Source organism: Chlorocebus sabaeus, chromosome 7 (genome assembly GCF_047675955.1).
Source record: "Chlorocebus sabaeus isolate Y175 chromosome 7, mChlSab1.0.hap1, whole genome shotgun sequence".
In the NCBI taxonomy this organism is placed as follows: Eukaryota; Metazoa; Chordata; class Mammalia; order Primates; family Cercopithecidae; genus Chlorocebus; species Chlorocebus sabaeus.
Genome location: NC_132910.1, coordinates 103,594,551 through 103,615,421, shown reverse-complemented (window position 1 = coordinate 103,615,421; position 20,871 = coordinate 103,594,551). Strand labels below are relative to the sequence as shown.

The window sequence follows — 20,871 nt, the reverse complement described above, 5'->3', positions numbered from 1 at the left end:
TACCCCCGTTTCCTGTGTGTCACCTTCCTCACTGCCCTCGTCCCCACCTCAACACTGTCATCTACCTTCTTTCCAATCAATTTCAAATATTTATTGAGGGCTAGGGCTTTGGCACATCTAGGGCTTCTGCTTTATCCCTAACTCTCACCATTAAACTGGGTGTTTCTAACCTCTTGCATGTTGTTGGGCACATTTTCAGGAAATGATTATAGATGTTCAGTTAGCAATTCCTTCCAAGCTGATATATTAGCTGTCTAGGCTGAAAGTTTTCCTAGATCATTAAAAATACAGTCCACTAATGTCATGGTGTATAGTATGTTGCTATATTTTAAAATATAAATTGTAAAACACTTAAAATCTGTTCCATGAGCCTGCCTACCTATGTTGATGCAGAATGACAGGGGATAGTAATAATGATATGTAAAGGTATGTGATTTTATTTTCCCTCAGTATACTTGCAGAAATGCCTAAAATTGGTAATCTGGATCAGGTTTGGGAATCTGTCGTTGGACAACATGCCAAAAAAGTGTCAGGGCAGATAAGACATTTTAGACTTAGGATAACCCAATCTATACCTTAGTCTCAGATTTCATTAACATCTTCATCTCTAATGCCTTTCATCTTTCATACTGCATATTCCACTCAGGCAACCTAAACTCAAATTGCCACTCTTAGACCTTGTCCTGATTTGGGAAGCAACACTTCTAGACCCTCATTTTAATAAGTTTAATAAGTCACTTTATGATCGCAATATCCTCCTATATCTTATTCCATCTAATCAAGACAGTAAATCTCCTAACATTTTTATTAATATTTTTTCCATTTTACCACCAGGCGCACACACACATACCACAGACACACAATTTCAATCTTCCTTTCTCCCTCTGTCTCATTCAATCATTCAACAATATTTAACAAGAACTTACAGTACCTTTTGGTGGTTCACTGCCCACCCTCTTGGCCTCACCTACTTAGTCTAGATTCTAAGTAGTTCAGAAGCCTGAATCATGTACCAACTTGCATCAAAGAAATACTGAATTCATTCACATACTATCACTGTGGAAATATTTATATGTATCTACATTGAAAATAATTCCTCCAAGAAATTTAAGAACAACATATTCCTAATAGCTTTTGTTTATAAATAAGGACACACTCTCAGATGATAATTTAAGACAGATAAGCCTTCAACCTTTCATTATGAACTGTATTTTCAACAGGACTCTCAATCCAGAATTAATTTAATGTATATGTATATTAAAAATATATATACTTAAAATATTAATTTGTAGCAATAGTATTAAGAGTATAGCCTATAGCTGAAAAGCAAGCAGTATTAAAATGAATCTAGATTTGCATGGGTTAAACAATCCTTGAAAATCATTTGCCATTATCTCTAAAAGGGACCAATATACATATTAGGTCAAAACTGGCTCTCTGAAAAAGTCCCCATCAAATCATTATTGCCATTGACTGAGCCACCACATTTTTTAGGTGTGAGTAACGTGGAACCATTATAACGTGGAAACATTATATTGCATTCCTATATAGAATGGAGACAAACTGTCATCACATGCTATGAGAACTCTAGGGTAGGATGGCTGAAGTAGAAAAGATGTCAACTTTTAAGCCTATTAACTACAATTCATTCTTTTATTGAGCAACTATTATGAACCATAAATTGTGCTGTGTATACACACTATCTCTGACCTAACAGTGATTCCAATCTCTTGGGAAAAGCAGATAAATAAGTTACAACATGTGACTGGTAAGGGTAGGAGTTGGAGGAACAGTGTTCCAACAATTTCTTGTATTTCTTTCCCAAATCTTCTCCAGATTGTAGTGTATGATATTGCAGACTGCTAAGTACAAGGGAATGAAGAAATGACTTAGTTCAACAAAATCATTAAAAATTAAAACAATAACAACAAAGACTCCACACTCACAAACCCAAATACCACATGCAGGGAAATTAAGGACACAAGATGTATCAACTGTAAGATTACAATATCTCTTCCCTGGTTTTTCAGAGAAGTCTAAAAATATGGTTTCTAGTCCTCGTACTCATTCTTACATGAATAAACATTCATTTATTCACCAAACATTTATTAAAAGGCCCTCTTTGGTAGTATGTGCCAAAAACTGTTACCAAACCCTGGAAGTAAGGTAATGAAAGAGAGTGCTCTTGCACTCACTGCACTTATAGTCAAATCACATAAGCTTTTGGTACACCTATTTAATTAATACTGGGTAATTCTGTAACAACTTCAAGGGCCTTTTTCCTCCACTGTAAAATAACATAGTGAGACTCAGAGATCTCTAAGATACTTCTACTGAACGAATACTCTGTGATTTAACTTAAAACTTAGAGGTGGGAGGTTCTCAAGACTCAGGGAACCGGAGAACCCTTATGCAGGGTTCAGGGGGTCCCAAGCTCACTAAATCTGAATGCAAAATTTGGTAGGTTTGTGTATGTACGTTTTCCTAGAGAAAGTGTTCATAGGTAAAAACACCCTAAATTTGTGGATTTTTGTTTTGGGCCTTCCACAGGAAAAATTCCACTTGAATTAGGTCTAATGAGGTAACATCTTTAAATCTACCAACTATAAATTAATTCACAAGAAGTTTCAACCATGTGGAGTTAATACGATTTGCTTCTGCTCTTAAACTCATGGTATGAGTTGCAAATTTCTAATTAATTTTGACCAGCACTATAACAGCATCCATTACAAATACTACACACAGTTTACAAATCAGAGTAACCTGAATTATTTACATTAAATTTTACTAATCTTTTTGAAAAGACTAATTTTTAAAAGAATAAAATTATTCTTTTAAGAATAATTTTAATTTTTATTTTCTAAATAAAATGCATTTATTTAGAAGCAGAAATATTTTTGCTGTAAAAAACTGAGATAATACTAAGATGAGTATCCTCTCCACGTCTAGCCATTGCTGCCCCATCTTAATAAAAAGAGGACACCGGGCGCAGTGGCTCATGCCTGTAATCCTAGCACCTTGAGGGGCTAAGGTGGGAGGATCACCTGAGGTCAAGAGGTCGAGACCTGCCTGGCCAACATGGCAAAACCCTGTCTCCATTAAAAATACAAAAATTAGCCAGGCGGCCTGTGGTCCCAGCTACTTGGGAGGCTGAGGCACGAGAAACACTTGCACCCAGGAGGCAGAGGTTGTAGTGAGCCGAGATCGCACCATTGCACTCTGGCCTGGGGGTGACACAGTAAGACTGTGTCTCAAAAAAAAAAAAAGGAATAAATCTAAAAACATTAACATATGAGGCAATGACTAAACTGCTAGCAAAGGGATTTCTAGGACGAAATTATCTCTACATAAATGTGAATGTTGAGTGTGAAGCTAACCAGGGCCTCTCTTAGGACAGACTAAGAAAGTAAGTAAAATGGAAAATCAAATATCTGCAATGAGAAACACAAACAAGAACCAAAAAAAATTGTAATTTCATTGCCTGTGCCACAGTGACACCAGCTGGTCAGCCAGGTTATGACAATGTAATATGACAACGTAATATGACAACCTACCACCTTGATTTTATGCAAGACTAAACTTTTAAAAGTGTATTATGCATTAAACAAAAGACATTATAAGATTTTAAGGCCGGGCATGGTGGCTCAAGCCTGTAATCCCAGCACTTTGGGAGGCCGAGATGGGTGGATCACGAGGTCAGGAGATCGAGACCATCCTGGCTAACACGGTGAAACCCCGTCTCTACTAAAAAATATTAAAAAAACTAGCCGGGCGAGGTGGTGGGCGCCTGTAGTCCCAGCTACTCGGGAGGCTGAGGCAGGAGAATGGCGTGAACCCGGGAGGCGGAGCTTGCAGTGAGCTGAGATCCGGCCACTGCACTCCAGCCTGGGCTACAGAGCGAGACTCCGTCTCAAAAAAAAAAAAAAAAAAAAAAAAAAAAAAAAGATTTTAAACAAGTATAAAAGAAAGATGTATATAAGTAAAGTACCTCAGAAAACTTTGGTTATGATCCAGTTTTACATATGAGATTCTCTTCACTGGTCTATAAAATATATTAATATACTTATTTTCTCTATAAATTTTATCTCTATTAAAATAGAAAAATGAATTTGGAGTTAAATGCAACTTTCCTATTTATTCTTCAGAAAAATAAATGGGGAAAAGTAAGCCAAAATTTAGGTAGACAGATGCTTAAAAGATCTTGAGGGTAATTTATTCAAAATAGTCAAATGATGTTTCTGAAATACTGTTTTCACTCATGGGTTAAGAAAGCACATGGCTGAGTTTATTTTAATTCAAAACTATTAAATATGTAAAGGACTCATATGCTCTTTGTGTGTGTGTGTGTGTGTGTGTTTAATTTCAACTTTTATTTTAGATTCAGGGGTTACATGTGCAGGTTTGTTACTCGGATACATTGCATGATGCTGAGGTTTGGGGTACCACTGATAATGTCACCCAGGTACTGTGCATAGTATTCAATAGTTTTTCACCCTTTGTCCCATTCTCTTCCTCCCTACTCTAGTTGTCCACAGTTTCTATTCTTGCCATCTTTATGTCCATGAGTATCCAATGTTTAGCTAGCACTTATGAGTGAGAATATAAGGTATTTGGTTTTCTGTTCCCGTGTTAATTCAGCAGGAACAAAAGCAGGTGGATGGCCTCCAGCTGCATCCATGTTGCTGCAAAAGACGTAATTTTGTTCTTTTTCATGGCTGCATAGTATTTAATGATGTATATCTACCACATTTTCTTTACCCAATCCACCACTGATGGGTACCTAGATTGATTCTATGTCTTTGTGATTGTCAATAGCACTCCAATGAACATACGAGTGCATGTGTCTTTTTGGTAGAATGACTTATTTTCTCTTGGATATACACCCAGTAATGGGATTGCTGGGTCTGATGGTAGTTTTAAGTTCCTTAGGAAATCTCTAAACTGCCTTCCACAGTAGTTGAACTAATTTACATTCCCATCAACAGTGTATAAGTGATTCCTTTTTCTCTGCAGCCTTGCCAGTATGTGTTATTTTTTGTCTTTTTAATAAGAGCCATTCTGACTGGTGTGAGATGGCATCTCATTGTGGTTTTGATATTCATTTCTCTGATGATTAGTGATGAGCATTTTTTCATATGTTTGTTGGCTGCTTGTATGTGTTCCTTTGAAAAGTGTCTATTCATGTCTTTTGCCCATTTGTTTAATGGGGTTTTTTGCTTGTTCAATTGTTTAAGTTCCTCATAAGTTCTGGATATTATACCTTTGTATAATAGATGCAGAGTTTGCAAGTATTTTCTCCCATTCTGTAGGCTGTTTACTCTGTTGGTAGTTTCTTTTGCTGTGCAGAAACTCTTTAATTAGGTCCTACTTGTCAATTTTTGTTTTTGTTGCCACTTCTTTTGAGGATTTATTCATAAATTATTTCCCAAGGTCAATGTCCAAATGGTGTTTCCTAGGTTTTCTTCTAGGATTTTTCTAGTTTGAGGTCTTATCTTTAAATCTTTAATCCATCTGAAGTTACTTTTTATATATGGTGAAAAGTAGGGGTCCAGTGTTATTCTTCTGCATATGATTATCCATTTATTCCATCACCATTTATTGAATAGAAAGTCCTTTCCTCATTGCTTATTTTTGTTGACTTTGTCAATAATCAGATGGCTGCAGGTCTGATGCTTTATTTCTGGGTTCTCTTTTCTGTTTCATTGGTCAATGTGTCTGTTTTTGTACCAGTACCATGCTGTTTTGGTTACTACAGCCTTAGAGTATAGTTTGAAGTTGCAAAATGTAATGCCTCCAGATTTGTTCTTTTTGCTTAGGATCCCTTTGGCTATTTGGACTCTTTTTTTTTGTTCTACATGAATTTTAGGACAGTTTTTTCTAGTTCTGTGAAAAAAATGATACTGGCAGTTTGATAGAAAAGCACTGAATCTGTAGATTGATTTAGGCAATATGGCTATTTTAATGATATTGATTCTTCCAAACCAGAACACGGAAGGTTTTTCCATTAGTTTGTGTCATCTGATGTGTGTATTTTTAACAAGACCAGATACAAACAGAAATAATTAACTTGTATTATGTTGAATTTCTTTAAGGAGGTGAAACAGGTTATTGCTTTTATGGAGGCTTGCCCATTGATAAGGTTCCTATTCAATAAGGAGAGATCTCCAACACAACCTATGTTTTCCTTTTCTGCCTTCCAATAGGAAGTAAAATAATTGCAAGGGAATCTTTAAAAAGAGAATTTAATATAAGTCAATCAGTAAATTCACAAAGGAGGAAGTTATTGGCTTTGAATAAGCAAAGAACTCATACTGGTATGTTGCAGTTTAATTTACTTTATTCTAATAAAACTTTTTATTGTAAATTTAGTTCCAGATCGACTGCAAGAATAAACCAGCAATCCTGAGAGGACCCACAGACCCTCTGAAGGAAATGGACTGCTCCCAGAGGACCCGGAAGACATCCCAAATACTGTGATTGCCCCAACTATGGAAGGGGGAAACGGAGAGCCTCCTCTCCCAAACACATACTCCCACTGGAGAGGCTGAAGGTCTGTTTGTGGGAGAAGTTTCTGACTTTACCTAAAGCTGAGTCAGTTTAGAGAGCCAAGAGAAATACAGGGGTAAAGGAAGCAGCGGAAAGGCCCTGGGAACTCGCTGGGTCCCCTAGCAGGCCATTCCTGCCTGGCACCACAGGGATCCATCAGGAGGGTGACCAGAGGAGCAGGGGGTAAAACTCCACAGTGAGAGGGAAATCTCCAGCTCAACTTTGTAACAATTTGAACAGCTCTAGAAGCCTCCTGGCCAGAAGTTGGGGGAGGGCACAAATCCAATGTGCAGACTCCACAGGCCATGGAAGAACCAAGCCCTCTTTCGCAGCTGGAAGCCAGGTAGCCTGGGTCAAGTTTACAAGCCCATCACGCTCTCTGCCTTGAAAAAGACTCAGGGCTGTTAGTGGGGTGGCACGGTGGGAGTGAGAACAGCCCTTCAGTTTGCGTGGGAGCTGCGTGAGGCCTGTGACTGCTGGCTTTCCCCGACTTCCCTGACAACCTGCATGACTCAGCAGAGGCAACCATAATCCTCCTAGGTACACAACTCCAGTGACCTGAGAATCTCATCCCCATCCCCCACAGCAGCTGCAGCAAGAGCCACCCACTGCGAGTCTGAGCTCAAACACAACTAGCCCTGCCCCCACCTTCCTACCCACCCTGGTAGCTGAAGACAAACGCGTATACTCTTGGGAGTTCTAAGGCAGTGCCCACCACCAGTCCCTCTCCACATTACTACAGCTGATGCTTTCTGGAAAGCACCACTTCCTGGCAGGAGGCCAACCAGTACAAAAATACAGCATTAAACCACCAAAGCTAATGACCCTCATGGAGTCCATTGCACCCTCTGCCATCTCCACTGGAATAGGTGCTGGTATCCATGGCTGAGAGACCCATAGATGGTTCACATCACAGGACTCTGTAGACAACACCCAGTACCAGCCTGGAGCCAGGTATACTCTCTGGGTGGCTAGACCCAGAAGAGAGACAAAAATCACTGCAGTTTGGTTCACAGGAAGCCACATCCATAGGAAAAGGGGGACCATACTACATCAAGGGGACACACTGTGGGACAAAAACATCTGAACGACAGCCTTCAACCCTAGACCTTCCCTCTGACAGAGCCTACCCAAATGAGAAGGAACCAGGAAACCAACCCTGGTAATATGACAAAACAAGGCTCTTCAACACCCCCCCAAAAAATCATACAAGTTCACCAGCAACAGATCCAAACCAAGAATCCTTGATTTACCTAAAAAAGAATTCAGGAGGTTAGTTATTAAGCTAACCAGGGAGGGACCAGAGAAAGGCAAAGCCCAATGCAAGGAAATTCAAAAAATGATATAAGTGAAGAGAGAAATATTCGAGGAAATAGATATATAAAGGAAAAACAATAAAAAATTCAGGAAACTTTTATGGACACACTTTTAGAAATCCAAAATGCTCTGGAAATTCTTAGCAACAGAATTGAACAAGCAGAAGAAAGAAATTCAGAGCTCAAAGACAAGGTCTTTGAATTAACCCAATCCAACAAAGACAAAGAAAAAAAGAATAAGAAAATACAAACAAAGCCTCCAAGAAGTCTGGGATTATGTAAAACGACCAAACCTAAGAATAATCGGTGCTCCTGAGGAAGAGGAGAATTCTAAAAGCTGGGAAAACATATTCAGAGGAATAATCAAGGAAAACTTCCCCAGCCTTCCTAGAGGTCTAGACATCCAAATACAAGAAGCACAAACAACACCTGGAAAATTCATTGCAAAAAGATCCTAGCCACAATGTCATCAGGCTATCCAAAGTTAAGATGAAGAAAGAATCTTCTTTTTTCTGTAGTTGCAAGATTTAATAGAGTGAAAACAGCTCCCATACAAAGGGAGGGGACTCAAAGGGGGTTGCCACTGCCTGCTTGAATGCCTGGGTTTATATCCCGATCATTGTCCCTCCTGCCGTGCTCTTAGGTGATAGATGATTGGCTATTTCTTTACCTCCTGTTTTTGCCTAATTAGCATTTTAGTGAGCTACTCTCTGATTGCTCGGGTGTGAGCTAAGTTGCAAGCCCCGTGTTTAAAGGTGGATGCAGTCACCTTCCCAGCTAGGCTTAGAGACTCTTAGTTGGCCTAGGAAATCCAGCTAGTCCTATCTCTCAGTCCCCCTTCTCAACAGGAAAACCCAAGTGCTGCTGGGGAGGCTGGCTGATGACTGCTCTGATTCCTGCTGAATTGGGGTGTGGTAAGGGTTGTGCAGTTGAGATTTCCTTGAGAGGGGTGCCTTCGATGTCATTAACATTGGAGCATGGGCTAGCAGGCCGGTCCAGGGGTAGAAAGAATCTTAAGAGCTATGAGACAGAAGCACCAGGTAACCTATAAAGGAAAACCTATCAGATTAGCAACAGATTTCTCAGCAGAAACCCTACAAGCTAGAATGAACTGGGGCCCTATCTTTCACCTCCTCAAACAAAACAATTATCAGCCAAGAATTTTGTATCCCAGGGAAACTAAGTATCATACATAAGGAAAGATACAGTCGTTTTCTGACAAACAAATGCTGAGGGAATCTGCCATTACCAAGCCACCACCACAAAAACTGATGGAAGGGGCTCTAAATCTTGAAACAAATCCTGGAAACACATTAAAACAGAACCTCTTTAAAGCATAAATCATACAGGACCTATAAAACAAAAATACACATTAAAAAGCAAAAACAAAAAACAAAAGTACACAGGCAACAAAGAGCACAATGAATGCAACTGTACCTCACATTTCAATACTAACATTGAATATAAATGGTCTAAATGCTCCACTTAAAAGATACAGAACTGGCCAGGCACGGTGGCTCATGCCTGTAATCCCAGCATTTTGGGAGGCCGACAGTGGTGGATCACGAGGTCAGGAGATCCAGACCAACTTGGCCAAAACAGTGAAACTCCATCTCTACTAAAAATACAAAAAATAGCTGGGCGTGGTGGTTGGTGTCTTGTAATCCCAGCTACTTGGGAGGCTGAGGCAGGAGACTCACTTGAACCCAGGAAGTGGAGGCTGCAGTGAGCCAAGATTGCGCCATTGCACTCCAGCCTGGGCAACAAGAGTGAAACAGGGTCTCAAAAAAAAAAAAAAAAAAAAGATACAGAGCCAAAGAATGGATAAGAACTTACCAACCAACCATTTGCTGCCTTCATGAGACTCACCTAACACATAACGACTCAGCTAAACTTAAAGAAAAGGCATGGTAAAAGGCATTTCATGCAAATGAACACCAAAAGCAAGCAGGGGTAGCTATTCTTAAATCAGACAAAACAAATTTTAAAGCAACAGCATAAAAGAGACAAACAGGGACATTATATAATGGTAAAAGGCCTTGTCTAGCAGGAAAATATCACAATCCTACACAAATATGCACCTAACACTTGAGCTCCCAAATTTATAAAACAATTACTAACAGACCTAAGAAATGAGGCAGACAGTGACACAATAATAGTGGGGGATTTCAATACTCCACTGACAGCACTAGACAGGTCATCAAGACAGAAGGTCAGCAAAGAAACAATGGATTTAAACTATACCTTGGAACAAATGGACTTAACAGATCCATACAGAACATTTCATCCAACCACCACAGAATACACATCCTATTCAATGGCACATGGAACTTTCTCCAAGATAGACCATATGATAGGCATAAAATGAACTTCAATAAACTTAAGAAAACTGAAATTATATCAAGCACCCTCTCAGATCACAGTGGAATAAAACTGGAAATCAACTCCAAAAGGAACCTTTGATACCAAATACATGGAAATTAATAACCTGCTCCTGAATGAGCATTGGATCAAAAATGAAAAAACAAGGTAGAAATTAACCTATCAAAACCTCTGGGAAATAGCAAGGTGGTGCTAAGAAGTGCAAAGAGGTGCTAAACGCCTACCTCAAAAAAACTGAAAGAGCACAAACTGACATTCTAAGGTCACACCTCAAGGAACTAGAGAAACAAGAACAAACCAAACCCAAACCCAGCAAAAGAAAGGAAATTACCAAGATCAGAGCAGAACTAAATGAAATTGAAACAAACAAACAAAAATATAAACGATAATTGAAACAAAAAGGTGGTTATTTGAAAGACAAATAAAATTGACAGACCATTAGCAAGAAAAGAAGAGAGAAAATCCAAATAACCTCACAAAGAAACAAAACAGGAGATATTACAACTGACACCACTGACATACTAAAGATCATTCAAGGCTACCATGAACACGTTTACACACATAAACTAGAAAATCTAGAAGAGGTGGGTAAATTTCTGGAAAAATACAACCCTCCTAGCTTAAATCAGGAAATATTTGCTACTCCGAGCAGATCAATAACAAGCAGCGAGACTGAAATGGTAATTTTAAAATTACCAACAAAAAAAGTCCAGGACCAAGAGAGATTCACAGCTGAATTATAACCAGAAATTCAACAAAGAATTGGTACCAATCCTTTTGACACGATTCCACAAGAGAGAGAAAGAAGGAACCCTCCCTAAGTCATTTTATGAAGCCAGCATCACCCTAATACCAAAACCAGGAAAGGACATAATCAAAAAAGAAAACTACAGACTGATGTCCTTGATGAACATTGATGCTAAAATCCTTAACAAAATATTAGCTAATCAAATCCAACAACATGTCAAAATGATAATCCACCATGATCAAGTGGGTTTCATACCAGGGACGCAGGGGTGGTTTAACATATGCAAGTCAATGAATGTGATAAACCACATAAATAGAATTAAAAACAAAAGTTAATCATCTCAATAGATGCCAAAAAAGCATTTGACAAAATCCAGCATCACTTTATGATTATATTAACACTTTATGAGATATATGGTTTACAAATATTTTCTCCCATTCCATAGGATGCCCTTTCATTTTGTTGATTGTTTTCTCTGCTGTGCAAAGTTTTTAGTTTAACGTAGTCCCACTTGTTTATTTTTTTTGTTGCCTGTGCTTTTGATGTCATATCAAAAAAATCATTCCTAAGACCAATGTCATGGAGCTTTTCCCCTATGTTTTCTTCTAGAAGTTTTATAATTTCAGGTCTTACAGTTAGGCCTTTAATCCATTTTGAGTTAGTTTTGTGTATGGTGTAAGTTAAGGATCCAATTTAATTTTTTTTGCATATGGATAGAAAGAACAGTCTTTTCAATAAACAGTGCTGATCAACTGAGTATTTACATGAGGGGAAGAAAAATCTTGGTCCCTACTTCACATCATACACAAAAACTAATTCAAGATTAATCACAGACCATACTGTGAAAAACACAACACAACTTTTAGAAGAAACAAAGTGTCTTCAAGATACTGAAGTAGGCAAAGATTTATTAAATGGGACATAAAAATTACTACAGAAGGAAACATTGAGAAATTGGACTTCATTAAAATTAACAACTTCTGTTCATCAAAAGATGCCATTAATAGAGTACAAAAAAAAGACACAGACTGGAAGAAGACACTTGCATATATATATCCAAACAAATGACATATACCCAGAATATACAAAGAACTCCTACAAAGAGATTAGAAAAAAGACACACACCCAGTAGAGAAATGGGCAAAAGTCTTGGAAAAGTACTTTATAAAAGACAATCTCCAATAGTTAATAAGAATACGAAAATGTGCTCAACATCATAGTCATCAGGGAACTGCATTTTATAACCACAATGGGATACCATTATGCCTCCATAAGAATGACTAAAATTGAAATGTATGACAATTTGAAGAGCTGGTAAGGATGTGGAACAACTAGAACTCTCATTCATTGCTGGTGTTGTTAACTGGTCCAACCATTTGCCAAACATTTATATACTCGTGACTTGGCAATTTCACTCTTGGGTATGTACCCAACAGAAACAAATAATCAAGTACACCAAAAAATCTGTACAAGAATGGTCACAGCAGTTTTATTCATAATAGCCATACACTGGAAACAACCTAGATAACCATCAGCTGAAGAATGGATATACAAACTGCGGTATATTAACACACTGGAAAACTATACTACAATTTAAAACACTGAAATACTCAGGGGGTGGGGGGCAAAGGGAGGGAGAGCATTAGGACAAATACCTAATGCTTAAAACCTAGATGATGGTTTGACAGGTGAAGTGAACCACTATGGCACATGTATACCTATGTAACAAACCTGCATGTTCTGCATATGTATCCCAGAACTTAAAAGTAAAAATTTAAAAAAAATTCAAAAACTGCCGGCCGGGCGCAGTGGCTCAAGCCTATAATCCCAGTACTTTGGGAGGCTGAGAGGTGCGGATCACGAGGTCAGGAGATCGAGACCATCCTGGCTAACACAGTGAAACCCTGTCTCTACTAAAAACACAAAAAAACTAGCTGGGTGTAGTGGCGGGTGCCTGTAGTCCCAGCTACTCGGGAGGCTGAGGCAGGAGAATGGCGTGAACCAGGGAGGCAGAGCTTGCAGTGAGCCAAGATTGCACCACTGCACTCCTGCCTGGGTGACAGAGCAAGACTCCATCTCAAAAAAACAAACAAACAAACAAACAAACAAAAAAACTGCAATAAGCAACAACATGACCGAATCTCACGGACCTAATGTTGAGTGAAAGCCAGTTGAAAAAGAGTACACACTGTATGATTCCACTGATAGGTATGATTCCACTGATACGTAGTTCAGGAACAGCCAAAAGCAATTTATGATTATAGAGTTAGGTTAATGTGTTTATCCCAGGATGGGGTGAGTTGTATTGCCTACAGGGCATAAGGAAGCCTTCTGAGGTCCTGGAAATGTTCTACATCTTTATCTGAGCGGTAGTTTTCTTGAGTGGTACACTTAACATTTGTGCTTTCTGCTGTGTAGAAGCTATACCTCAATAAAGAAGAACAGGAAGAAGAAAAACAGGCTTAAGATGGCAAGTGACTTCCCTAACCATGAATGCAACATTTTCTATGTATTATTGCATTATTCTTGGATAAAGGTCCTTAGCTTTCATCAGATTGTCTTTTAAAATATCAACTACCTGATGACAGATATTCTTGTTCACTGTATATTCCCAGTAGCTGGTACAGAGCAGATAGTAAATACTTGCATAGTAAGTTTGCAAAAAGAGTTGTTACCAAAAATAAGATGAAGAAATCATTAACTTGAATCTTGGCATAATTAGTATTAAAATTAATAAAAGTTTATAAAGTAATTGGTATAGTCTAATGATGCTAACTTAAGTTTCTTATTATGCAGGTATGTCTTGGAAAGACTAAAATCTGAAATGAAAATTTCTTTTGTGTGCTCAGAATTTAAAAGTCTCTTGGTTCTATGAGTCACACCATGCTGGACCACAAGTGCTCAGAAACCTAGTTAAAGCACTTGCCATTAAAATAAACCTCAAGCTTGAAGACATACTAGGTCCTTTCAAAAGACTGTTAATGCAAAAATAAATGAAATTCAGTGGAATTTTCTACTATCATTTAAACTGATCTATTTATGACAGTGATTCTCAACCAAGGAGGAATTTCTCCCCTCTCCTGGAGACATTTAGCAATATCTGGACATTTTTGTTTGTCATAACTGCAGGGTACTACTGGCATCTATTAAATAGTAGGAAGAGGCCAGAGATGTGCTAACCATCCTACAATACGTAGGCCAATAGACCCAACAAAATATAATTTGGCCCAAAATGTCAACAGTGCTAAGACTGAGAAATCCTGATTTAAGTTATAACCTTCTGCTAAACTTTTATAACTTTCTGCTAAAATTTTATTCTTAAATATATGGAGTAAAGAGTACTATTTAAACTACACAATAATTTAAGTACATTTCAACCACTACTTTTTCAAAAATATGAAAACTCTATTTTTAAAGTTGTACACTTATATCAAATGTCATAAAAAGGAATGTTTAATGCAAGTATCTCCAGAAATAACCATCACTATCACTTCTATGACTATATTAGACATATTACTTATCTCATTTATTAATATCTTCATGAAAGTAAATAAGATATTCATTACAGAGATTAGAAAACAAAAACCTGAAGAGATTAAATAACTGGCACAAAGTTATACTGCTAGAAATGTGGCATAGCTGAAATTTGAACCCAGATTATCTTCAAACCCATGGTGTTCCCATTAAAATGCACTAAAATTAAATTTCAACTGACAGACAGATAAAATTAAACGAACCCCGAATACCATTTTCCACTGAGTCAAGTATGGCACTTTAGAAAATGAACAGCAAAATCAGAAGTGGCTATTTAGAAATTATGTACTAAATGACATACATACAGAAAAGATATTAGAAAGTGCCAATTTTAAAACGATAATCTTTTTTTACAAACAGAATTAGGTAGTCTTATAAAGTTAGATACCAAAATCATCAGACATACTCTTGTGCTGATCAATTACTGAAGATAAACCAAAACCTAACAGTTTACTGGCCTGGAGCTTAATCTTGACAAACTACTAAAATGGCCTTCCTTGTCATCCCTATATAATAACATTAGATTCCTGACTGAAGCCAATCTAAGAAAACAATCCTATATTATATTTTGTCTATTACTTTCATCTCAACATTTAAAGGCTTATCATGATTCTTTGCATTAAGAGAAAGAAAAATGTTCTTACCCTATTAAAGCCGTGTTCATGAGAGTCATCAACTTCTCCATTACTAGTCACTGGAATTTCTGCTGCTGAATTTTTGGGAGATTCTTGAGCCATGGTAGACTCCTAAAACAAAAGAAGAAAAAAAGCGCATAACTAATACCAAATCATAAAGACTGTATTCATGTTTATAGCACTTACAAGCCACCGTTTTAATAATTTTTATCATTGCAACCTACCAAATACTTGTATAATAAACAATACATATATAATTTTAAAATTCCATCTGGCTGCTTTAACTTCACTTAACCTAAACTTCTTAATTAAAAATGAGTTACATATTTGTTGTAGGTACCACAGGCACTATCCTTGCCTCTTAAATAGTGTTATGGTAGAACACCACTTATAATTGGGGAAAAAAAAAATTACAGAAAGCCAAGCTTGGTTGTTAATTCAACTACGGCAGCTCTATTTTTCCAACTGGAGGACTGTGAAGACAAAGGAGAGCACAGGGCAGAGTAGAATTAGGTTGGTAACAGATCACTAGCTTAAAAATCCACAAACTTTAGTTGACATGTGTTATCAAAATAATTCTGTGTCTATTACCAGACTTCAAGACTAGCTGGAAAGCTACAGTAATCAAGACAATGTAGTATTGGTGAAAGAACAAATAGGTCAGTGGAATAGGGAGCCCAGAAACAGACCCACATTAATGTAGTCAACTATCACTGACAAAGTGGAAAGGCAATGCAATGGTGAAAAGACTATTTTCCACAATGGTGCTGGAATACTGGTGCCGGACATCCACATGCAAAAATAAATGAAATTCAGTGGAATTTTCTACTATCATTTAAACTGATCTATTTATAACAGTAATTCTCAACCAAGGAGGAATTTCTCCCCTCTCCTGGAGACATTTAGCAGTATCTGGACATTTCTGCAAAAAATGAATCCAGACGAAGACCTTACACTTTTCATAAAAATTAACTCAAAACGGATCACAGACGTAAACATAAAATGCAAAACCATAAAGCTTGTAAAGATAGCATAGGAAAAAACCTAGATGACCATGGGTGTGGTGATGACTTTAATCCATGAAAGAAAACACTGATACCATAATCCACGAAAGAAATCCATGAAAGAAAAAACATCATAATCCATGAAAGAAAAAATATGGATTATGAAATTTTAATGAAGCTGTACTTCATTAAAATTTAAGATTTCTGCTCCACAGAAAACAATATGAAGGAATGAGAAGACAAACCACAGACTGAGAGAATGTATTTGCAAAGAACACATCTGATAAAGGACTGTTATCTAAACTGTACAAAGAATTCTTAATACTCAACATTAAGAAAACAGCCCAACTAAAAATAGGCAAAAGATCCGATGTTTTATCAAACAGCTGGTTCGTCAAAGACAATGTAAAGATGGCTAGTAAGCATATGAAAAGACGTTCAACATCATATGTCGTAAGGGAATTGCAAATTAAAACAACGAGATACTATAACAAACCTATTAGAATGGCCAAATTCCATAACTCTGACAACACCAAATGCTGACAAGGATGTGAAGCAACAGGAACTCTCTCTCACTGCCAGAAGGAATGCAAAATGGTACAGCCACCATGGAACACAGTGTGGCGGTTTTCTTGCAAAATTAAACATACTCTTACATATGATTCACCAGTTCTGCTCTTTGGTATTTGCCCAAATGAACTGAAAACTTACCCACAGAAAAATTTACACACAGATGTTTACAGCAGGCTTATTTATTTATAACAATTTATAATTGCCAAAACGTGGAAGCAATCAAGAGACCCTTCAGTGAACAGATAAATTGTGGTACCTACATAAATGGAAGATTATTTAGCACTAAAAGTAAATAAGCTATTAAGTCACAAAAAGACACAGAGGAAATTTATGCAAATTACTAAATGAAAGAACCCAGGCCAAATGCAGTGGTTCATGTCTGTAATCCCAACACTTTGGGAGGCTGAGACAGCGGATCGCTTGAGCCCAGGAGTTTGAGACCAGCCTGGGGAACACAGTGAAACCCCGTCTCTACAAACAACACAAAAATTAGCTGGGTGTGCTGGTGCATCCCTGTAGTCTCAACTACTTGGGAGGCTGGGGTGGGAGGATCATTTGAGCCCAGGAGTAGAGGCTGCTGTGAGCCAAGATCACAACACTGTATTCCAGCCTGGGCAACAGAGCAAAATGCTGTCTCAAACAAACAAAAAAAACCAATTTGAAAAGGCTACATACTGTATAATTCCAACTATATGACGTTCTGAAAAGGGTAAAACTATAGAGGCAATAAAAAGATGAGAGGGTGCTAGAAATTAGTGAGGAAGGAAGAACAGGCTGAACACAGAGGGTCTTTAGGGCAGATAAACTTTTCTGTATACTACAGTGGCAGATACATGTCATTATACATTTGTCAAAATCCATAGTGTACAACACCAAGAGTGAACCCTAAGGTAAAGTATGAACTTGGGGTGATGATGTGTCAATGTAGGGTCATCAATTGTAACAAATGTACCACTCTAGCGAGGGATGTCAACAGTTGCGCATGCGTGGGAACAGGCAGTACAGGCGAACTCCCTGTGCCTTCTCCTCAATTTTGCTGTGAAAACTGCTCTTGAAAATAAAGTTGATTCATTAAAAACAGTAATAATGCTGTCTAAATCTGCTACTGCTTCTAAATTATGACCTTATGAAAGAATTGTTCCTAGATTCTTTTTAAAAATTATTGTAAACAACATGTAACATAAAAATTACTATCTTAACCTATGTGTATAGTTCAGTACTGTTAAGTATATTCACATTGTTATGCAATCAATCTCCAAAACTTTTTCATCTAGTAAAATTGAAACGCTATAACCCATTAAATTGCCCTCCATTTTCCACCTCCCCACAGCATCTGGCAACCACTATCTACTTGTTTCTATGAATTTGACTAGGTAAGTGGAATTGTACAGTCTCTTTTCGTGACTGGCTATTTCATGTAACATAACATCTTCAAGGTTTATCCATGTGGTAGCATGTGTCAAAATTTTCTTCCATTTTAAGGTTGGGTAATATTTTCTTGTATGTATATACCACATAGATGTATCCATTCATCCCATGATGGATACCTGGGTTGCTTCAAACGTTTAGCTATTGTGAACAGTGCTGCTACAAACATGGGTGTGAATGATCCTGCAAGATCCTGCTTTCAATTCTTTTGGATATATGCCCAGAAGTAGTATTACTAGATCATACTGTAATTCTAGTTTTTTAAATAAAATTTTTTGTTTCAATAGCTTTAGGGGTACAAGTGGTTTTTGGTTACATGGATAAAGTAGGCAGTAGGGAAGTCTAAGGTTTTAGTGCACCCATCACCCGAGTACTGTACATTGTACCCTATAGTTTTTTATCCCTCACTCCCCATCACCCTCCCCCTCTTCTGAGTCTCCAATGTCCATTATGCCACTCTGTGTGCCTTTGTGTACCCACAGCTAAGTCCCCACTTGTAAGTGAGAACATGTGGTATCTGGTTTTTGATTCCTGAGTTACTTCACTTGGAATAATGGCCTACAGTTCTATCCAAGTCGTTGCAAGGTATTGTTTCATTTTTTGTTAAGTAGTATTCCATGGTATATATAAACCTCATTTTCTTTATCTACTCATTGGTTGTTGGGCACTGAGGTTGATTCCATAACTTTCCAACTGCGAACTGTGCTGCAATACACCTATGCGCAGTTTTGATATAGTGACTTCTTTTCCTCTGGGTAGATACCCAGTAATGGGAATGCTGGGTTAAATAGTGGACCTACTTTTACTTCTTTGAGATCTCTAGATACTATTTTATCACCAGCAACGTATAAGCATTCCTTTTTCATCACAACCATGTCAACATCTACTGTCTTTTGACTTTTTAATCATGGCCATTCTGGGTAGGGTAAGGCGGTATCTCACTGTGGTTTTAATTTGCATTTTCCTGAAGATTAGTGATATTGAACATTTTTTCATGTTTATTGGCCATTTGTGTATTTCTTTTGAGAAATGTCTGTTCATGTCATTTGCCCACTTTTTAATGGAATTACTTGTTCCCTGTAGATTCTGGATATTGGTTCCTTGTCTGATGCATAATTTGCAAATATTTTCTCCCATTCTGTAGGTTGTCTGTTTATTCTGATGATTATTTCTTTTGCTGTGCAGAAGCTTTGTTTAGTTAGGTTGCATTTATTTATCTTTGTTTTTGCTGCATTTGCTTTTGGGGTCTTGGTCATAAATTCTTTGCCTAGGCCAATGTCCAGAAGAGTTTTTGCTAGGTTTTCTTCTGGAATGTTTATGGTTTCAGATCTTAAGGTCTTTAATCCATCTTGAGTTAATTTTTGTATGCAGTGACAGGCAAGGGTCCAGTCTCATTCTTCTACACGTGGTTATCCAATTTCCTCAGCACCATTTATTGAATAGTGTGTCCTTTCCCTACTCTGTTTTTGCATGCGTTGTCAAAGATCAGTTGGTTGTATTTGGCTTTATTTCTGGGTTCTCTATTCTGTTCTGTTATTCTGTGTATCTACTTTTATGCCAGTACCACACTGTTTTGGTTTACCATAGCCTTATAGTATAGTTTGAAGTGGGGTAATGTGATGCCTCTAGATTTATTCCTTTTGCTTAGGATTTTGGCTATTTGGGCTCTTTTTTGGTTCTGTATGAATTTTAGGATTTTTTTTTCCAATTCTGTGAAAAATGATGCTGACATTTTGATAGGAATTTCATCGAATCTTTGGGCAGTATGATCATTTTCAGAATACAGATTCTTATGGAATGTATTTTCATTTGTTTGTGTCATCTATTATTTCTTTCAGCAGTGTTTTGTTCTTCCCCTCGTGAAGATTTTTTGCCTCCTTGGTTAACTGTGTGCATGTATATGTATATGTGTATACATATATATGTATATGTATATATACACATACATATACACATATATATACACACACATATACATACACATATATATACACACATACACACACACACACACATATATACACACACACACACCAATTGTAAAAGGAATTGAGTTACTGAGTTGATTCTCTGCTTGGTTGTTGTTGGTGTATAGCAGTGCTACTATTTTGTGTACATTGATTTTGTAACCTGAGACTACTCAATTCATTTATCTGATTGAGGAGTCTTCTGGAGGAGTCCTTAGGCTTTTCTAGGTATCCAATCATTGGCAAACGGAGATCACTGGACTTCCTCTTTTCCAGTTTGGATGCACTTTGTTTCTCTATTTTGCCTGATTGCTCTAGCTAGGACTTCTAGTACTATAATATGTTGAATAGAAGCAGTGAAAGCGGGCATCCTTCCCTGTTCCAGTTCTTAGGGGGATTACTTTCAACTTTTCCTTGTTCAGCATGATGCTGGCTGTTGAGTGTGTCACATATGGCTTTATTTTGAGGTATGCTCCTTCTATGCCTAGTTTGTTGAGGGTTTTTATCATAAAGAGATGCTGAATTTTATCAAATGCTTTTTCTGCATATATTGAGATGATCATACGTTTTTGTTTTTAATTCTGTTCATATGATGAATCACATTTATTGACTTGCATATGCTGAACCATCTCTGCATCCCTGGAAAGAAACTCACTTGATCATGGGGAATTACCTTTTTACTTTTTTTTTTTTTAATAAGAGTCTTGCTCTGTCGCCCAGGCTGGAGTGCAGCGGCAT

General features: G+C 37.5%; 1 protein-coding gene across 3 annotated transcripts in view; it reads right to left on the bottom strand.

Annotated features, from left to right (window-relative positions):
• ARFIP1 (ARF interacting protein 1) overlaps positions 1-20,871 on the bottom strand; it is a 125,906-nt gene that overhangs the window by 61,897 nt on the left and 43,138 nt on the right. For all 3 annotated transcript variants that reach the window (XM_008000010.3, XM_008000009.3, XM_008000008.3), the window contains exon 2: positions 15,171-15,272. In XM_008000010.3, coding sequence (XP_007998201.1) covers positions 15,171-15,263 — 93 coding nt within the window. In that variant the 5' untranslated portion in view covers positions 15,264-15,272. The remainder of the gene's footprint in view (positions 1-15,170; positions 15,273-20,871) is intronic.